The sequence below is a fragment of the Sinocyclocheilus anshuiensis genome, unplaced genomic scaffold, assembly GCF_001515605.1.
Source record: "Sinocyclocheilus anshuiensis isolate Anshui unplaced genomic scaffold, SAMN03320099.WGS_v1.1 scaffold311, whole genome shotgun sequence".
Lineage (NCBI taxonomy): Eukaryota > Metazoa > Chordata > Actinopteri > Cypriniformes > Cyprinidae > Sinocyclocheilus > Sinocyclocheilus anshuiensis.
The window spans coordinates 468811-474795 of NW_015549606.1; the positions used below are offsets into that span (position 1 = coordinate 468811).

Sequence of the window (5985 nt, forward strand, 5' to 3'; positions counted from 1 at the left end):
CTGGCCGATCGATCGGTGCATATATATATGTGTGTGTGTGTGTGTGTGTGTGTGTGTGTGTGTGTGTGTAAAAGTTACAAGTTGAAAAAGTTACGTTTTTATAGGTTGTTGTACACACACACACACGCACACACACATATATATATATATATATATATATATATATATATATAAAAACCCCTGTAAATCCCAATATATGTATAAATGCAGGCTCTAAAAGATTATATCTTTCTCTCTCCTCAGGACTTCTCGTTTCGCATCCTTCCCAGAGTACATGGTCGTGCAAATAAAGAAGTTCACATTTGGGCTTGATTGGGTGCCCAAAAAGTTAGGTGTGTAATTTTAAGTGCTTTTAGTTTGACGTTGTATATTTGATTTCAAATTGTTGTAAATAAATTAACACATTGTTGACAAAAGCATGCAATTCATGTACAAAATGTTGGATTATCCTATTTTTACTCTGTCCTATTGAAAGGATTTTTGATTCTCTGTACTTCCAGCTCCCGTCAAAGCAGATTTATTGATATGTCATGTTCTTGTTTGTCATCTGTAGCTGCCTATCACATGCTCTCTTGTGCAATTCAGACCATCACATGTCATGCATGTTGAGCAATGCATCACATTGCTTGCCTCAAAAGACTATCAGTTTGCAAGGTGTTATGTTTGCTCAGCATACTAGAGCTTTTCCCTTGTCCAGCAGAGGGTACTCTAGCACTGTGTTTTTACATGAGACATTTTTGGAATCTGTGGTCAGCAAAATGTTGGCAAGGTTTTTGGAAAGAAATAATGCCCAGAATCTGTTCCGAGAGTCTCTTCTGAATGTATCAATGTACAGTAAATTTTTTTTGTAATATATAAAATTGCCTTCAAAATCTTTTTTTTTTATGTGCTACAGATGTTTCTGTAGATATACCTGATTTCCTGGACTTGAATCGCCTCCGGGCCACAGGGCTACAGGCTGGAGAAGAGGAGCTGCCTGACCTTACACCTCCTATTGTCATTCCTGAAGACACCAGAGGTGAGAACCTTTAGACTACCTTTCAAAAGTTTGGAGTCAATAAGGTTTTTTATTTATTTTTTTGATAGAAATTAATTTATTCAGGAAGGATTAATAAAATGGATCAATGGATTCAAATAAATTCTTTCTATTCATCACTCTTCAGAATCCTGAAAAAGTATATCATGGTTTCCATAAAAATAAGCAGCACAACTATTTTCAACATTGATAATACCAAAAAATGTTTCTTGAGCACCAAGCGGCATATTAGAATGCTTTCTGAAGGATCATGTGACACTGAAGACTTAAAAGATTTGCCATAACAAGAATAAATTACATCTTAAATATATTACAAATGAAAACAATTATTTGAAATTTATCATATTTCACATTATAACTGTTTTTACTCTTTTACTATTTTCAAATTTTGATAAAATAAATGCAGTCTTGGTGAACATAAGAAAAGTCTTTAAAAAACAACAAAATCTTATAGTCAGTGTTGTAAGTTTTTTGCCATTGTTTAAAATTGTTGAAATATATTGTATGAAATATAATGAAAACAGCCAGCTTGAAATTGTAAATTGCTCATTTTATTGTAAAATTGCCCATCAAATTGTAAAACGCCTTGCTTTGTACTGACTAAGTCTTATTTTTGTATTCAGACAGTACAACAAACAACTCTTTGGAATGTAAGTACCGCTTTGATTGTAAATGTGCACAATTACAAAATGCATGCACTACAAAATTACTTATTCGATGAACAGTATTAAAAGTCTTGTAAAATGGTCAGTTATTTTTCTTGAAGATTTTAAATGCTCTGTGTATTTATTGTTAGTTAAGGGCTGCTGATGTTGATTTGAAGCCACTATTCTCTTTACCTGTTCCTCAGCTCCAGAAATAGATGAATCATCCGTGATGCAGCTGGCAGAGATGGGTTTCCCTCTGGAAGCCTGTCGGAAGGCAGTGTATTACACTGGGAATATGGGGGCAGAGATGGCCTTTAACTGGATAATTGCACACATGGAAGAGCCAGGTAGGGCCTCGTATCTTGACTGAACTGACACGTTTTGAACAAAGGCATATCCCCTGTGTCCTTCCCTTATTTTATATAAAAGCATTACTTAAAATAGTAATAGTAGTAATGGTTATGTTATATGTAATATTTAAAAATATATTATGTGAAACTATAAAATTTTCCATATACAAGTAGCAAATTATATACATTTGTTATGGCCTAAAACGTGCAGCTAAGATGGTATTAAACATCTTATTTATTCTAATGGCTCTGGTCACATAGTCTAGTAATCAATGGGAAGACACTCAAGTGTCTGCCATTTTAGCTCCACTGGCTAAAAGGTTGTAGCCATTTTGTTTGAAGTGAAGTGCGAGGGAAAGTCTAATTGAGCAGAAGACTCTGTCACCTAATTACATGCTTCCTCGAAAGGAACACTTTCATTGTAGACATTTTAGAATTTTAACTCAGATGAACTTACTGTCATTTGCATATTAGCCATCCAGTTGACATTCTTTCAAGCACGGTTTCACAACAATATTTATTAAGGTGATTCTCAGCTGATATGCTTTAGGCCTCATGGGAAATCAAATGGCAAATCAACACAGTATCACAACTGTTTATAATACAAAAGTCCTTAAATTCAAATATTGAATATGAAAAAAAATATTAATATTACTATATGAAGTGTATAGTCCCAACAGTATTCAAAATTGGCATGGTTTGGTGAGATTCACATGCTGCGATTCTCTGATTGGATTGGAATTTTATTTACAGCATCATGGGTAATTTAATTTTTCACCACGATTTCTGCTGTTAAAGGGGACATATGACGTTGCTAAAAAGAACATTATTTTGTGTATTTGGTGTAATGCAATGTGTTTATGTGGTTTAAGGTTCAAAAAACACATTATTTTCCACACACTGTACATTATTGTTGCTCCTCTATGCCCCGCCTTTCTGAAACGTGTCGATTTTTACAAAGCTCATCGTTCTGAAAAGCGAGGTGTGCTGTGATTGGCCAGCTATCCAGTGTGTTGTGATTGGCCGAATACCTCAAGCGTGAGACAGTTTCGCTTTCACAACGAAACACACAGCATCTTCACGACATGGCGGTGGTGGCAACAATACTACAGCAAGAATCAAAGCTTCTTTCTTTGCGTGAACATTTGGGCGGCGTTATGCAAATCTTCCCACACATTGACGTAGACATGTGGGGGCGTGTTTAAACGAGGCATTTTAGGAGGGCATGGACGAGTCTTAACTTTTATAAAGAATATCTCTTTGGGTTTGAGACTTTAGTCTATGCAACTTTAGGGATCTTATCTATTCACGAACGGCTTGTAACACTCCAAAGAGAAAGGAAAACTTGAAATTGCATCATATGACCCCTTTAAAATCAGTGGAATGACTTGAAGACTGCAGTCTACAAACACTCACCATAAAATTGAACTGAACTTGAGCAGTTCTGCAAAGAAGAGTGGGCAAATTAGGCATGTGACGGTATCAAATTTTCACGATCACGATATTGAAATTTAGTTGCAAAAAAGTGTTGTCGTAAAGTATAACAGGTTTAATAACTTTTTTCTTATAAAAAAAAGAAACTGAACATTTAAATACAATAAAGCAATACACAAAAAATGTATAAAGTAAATAATTTCACACAGATTAAAGTGCAAAAGAACTATAAAGACCAATTGGTAACAACTTACAATAGAATCTCATTAGTTAACCTTAGTTAATGCACTAACATTGCGTGTGAGGCTGTGTGACATGTAAATGAGGCGTTTTAGGAGGCTGTGGACGAGTCTTAACTTTTATAAAGAATATCTCTTTGGGTTTGAGACTTTAGTCTTTGCAACTTTAGGGATCTTATCTATGCACGAACAGCTTGTAACACTCCAAAGAGAAAGGAAAACTTGAAATTGCATCATATGACCCATTTAAACAATTATTTTAAGCTTAATTTGAAATAATGCAAACTGATGGCTTCAATAAAAGCGTATACTATCTAACAACCTCGGAGCTCACAGCAAGTTTGTCTTTAAAAGTTAATATCATTAAAAATTAATTTCCCTGTGGAGAAATTACTCTATAGGAGAATTTTGTAAATATATAACCTGCATCAGTGTGTGATGAAACAAATACTGGACCAAATATTGTATCTTGAATTTCAATGTTTCATGATATGGGAAATATTTAGCAAAACACATTGTGGGCAGAAAAAACATGTATATTCTCACTGTACTCTCACCTGTATTTAATGTAATCTGGGTCATATCCATATCCATGTGAAGCATCTGCCTAATTAGTATAGTTTCTACTAAGATGATTTTTTTTTTTTCAGAACAGACCTATGACCTGTGATAATATACATACCGTTTGCTTAAAGGAACACTCCACTATTTTTGAAAATAGGCTCATTTTGCGCCTGAAAACAGGCTAACTTCCGTCAACATAACCAATGTGACCACCTGCTTGTACAGGGAGTGTGCTGGGGACTATTTTCAGGCTCTGCGTAATATCATTGCACCTGCTGCACCCATGGTACGGCAGCAAAGTTCCTTGATTATTACGCCGGAATATGAGTATAGTTCCTAGCCATATTGGCCTAGAAAATCGCAACTTTTCATTTTCCGTTGGTCTTAGTACATGATGTAACTACAGAAGAGTCGAGTTTTAAATAGGAAAAATATAAAAACTCTTTGGTCATTTTTGAGCGAGATGCTACCGGTCTAATCAGATTCAATGATCTATGCTAAGCTACAGCTAAAAGTGCTACCGCCAGACCCGGAGATTGGCTGAATGGATTCGAAAACGGTAAATCTCAACTGTTTAACTCTAGGGGAGTTGGAAAATGAGCCTATTTTCAAAAATAGTGTAGTGTTCCTTTAAAGCAAACAGATATTTTAACTGTCGTTTATGCTGCATTCAAGATAAATAAGCCACAGAAATCTGGTGTGCTTCGTGAGGCTTATTATCTGGGTTTCAGCCACAGGGGAATATTTTATGTTTGGAGCATGTCACTTAGCTAGGCTATAAGATAAATACATGTGACGTAAAGAGTTGCGTATTTTCAGTGATGGGGAAAGATTAATGCCAAAGTAATTAATCCAAATGCAATTTAGATCTAAGGTGCTCTATATTATTGGACTCAGAATGTTCTAGTTGAGTAGATTCAAGTCTACACAAGGTTGTATTTCAAGTCTCTTGCTAGTCATCCTTGTTTATCATTGTGCTTCTGGCTAGTAAACACCGTCCTCACACTTGAGCGTCACCTGTGAGCTGGGAATTCTGTTCTCCTCACTTTCCTGCCCCAGTTAAGCATCCACCTGAGATCACGAACAGAATCAGACATACACACATGCAGAGTCTCAAGTGGTCCAAACCCCATTAGCTTTGCATCTCCTAGACTCGTGTGGCTTACGTCTGCTCCACAGCTACAGATGGGCCTATTCCTATATAGATGCTACTGACAGTGGTTATTAATATAGTGCGCAATATACAGAGACTTTTTTAGTCTTACCTTAATTATTCAGTACTGTGTACTGTGAGATGATATATGGCTAGTCTAAGGAAAGCAGAAATCCTAACTTTTTATATTAAAAAGTTAAAATATTTTGATCTGCTCTGCCTTATATATATAATTTCAGTTTTTTTGTAATTAATAAACAGACAATTCATATTTATTTATTTGTTTGGTAATTTATTTATTGCAACAATGTAAAAATCGTTACTGTCACTTTTAATCAATTTAATGCATGGTTGCCGAATAAAATAAAAAAAATTGCAAATTGAAAAAGGAATTAGTCAAGGCAAAAATGGGTAACAGATATTAAAAAAGAAACTTGAGAGATACATTTCTCTTTGATTAGATATTTACACAACACAATAACTTTTAATTTGAAAATGTATTCATAATGTATATATATATATATATATATATATATATATATATATATATATATTATATATA

At 34.7% G+C, this 5985-nt stretch overlaps 1 protein-coding gene across 3 annotated transcripts in view; it reads left to right on the forward strand.

Moving 5' to 3' along the window:
• usp13 (ubiquitin specific peptidase 13) overlaps nt 1-5985 on the forward strand; it is a 37947-nt gene that overhangs the window by 20136 nt on the left and 11826 nt on the right. For 2 of the 3 annotated variants that reach the window (XM_016447806.1, XM_016447807.1), the window contains exons 14-17: nt 244-332; nt 896-1018; nt 1660-1686; nt 1887-2030. In XM_016447806.1, coding sequence (XP_016303292.1) covers nt 244-332; nt 896-1018; nt 1660-1686; nt 1887-2030 — 383 coding nt within the window. The remainder of the gene's footprint in view (nt 1-243; nt 333-895; nt 1019-1659; nt 1687-1886; nt 2031-5985) is intronic. The other variant, XM_016447809.1, reaches the window with a different exon arrangement.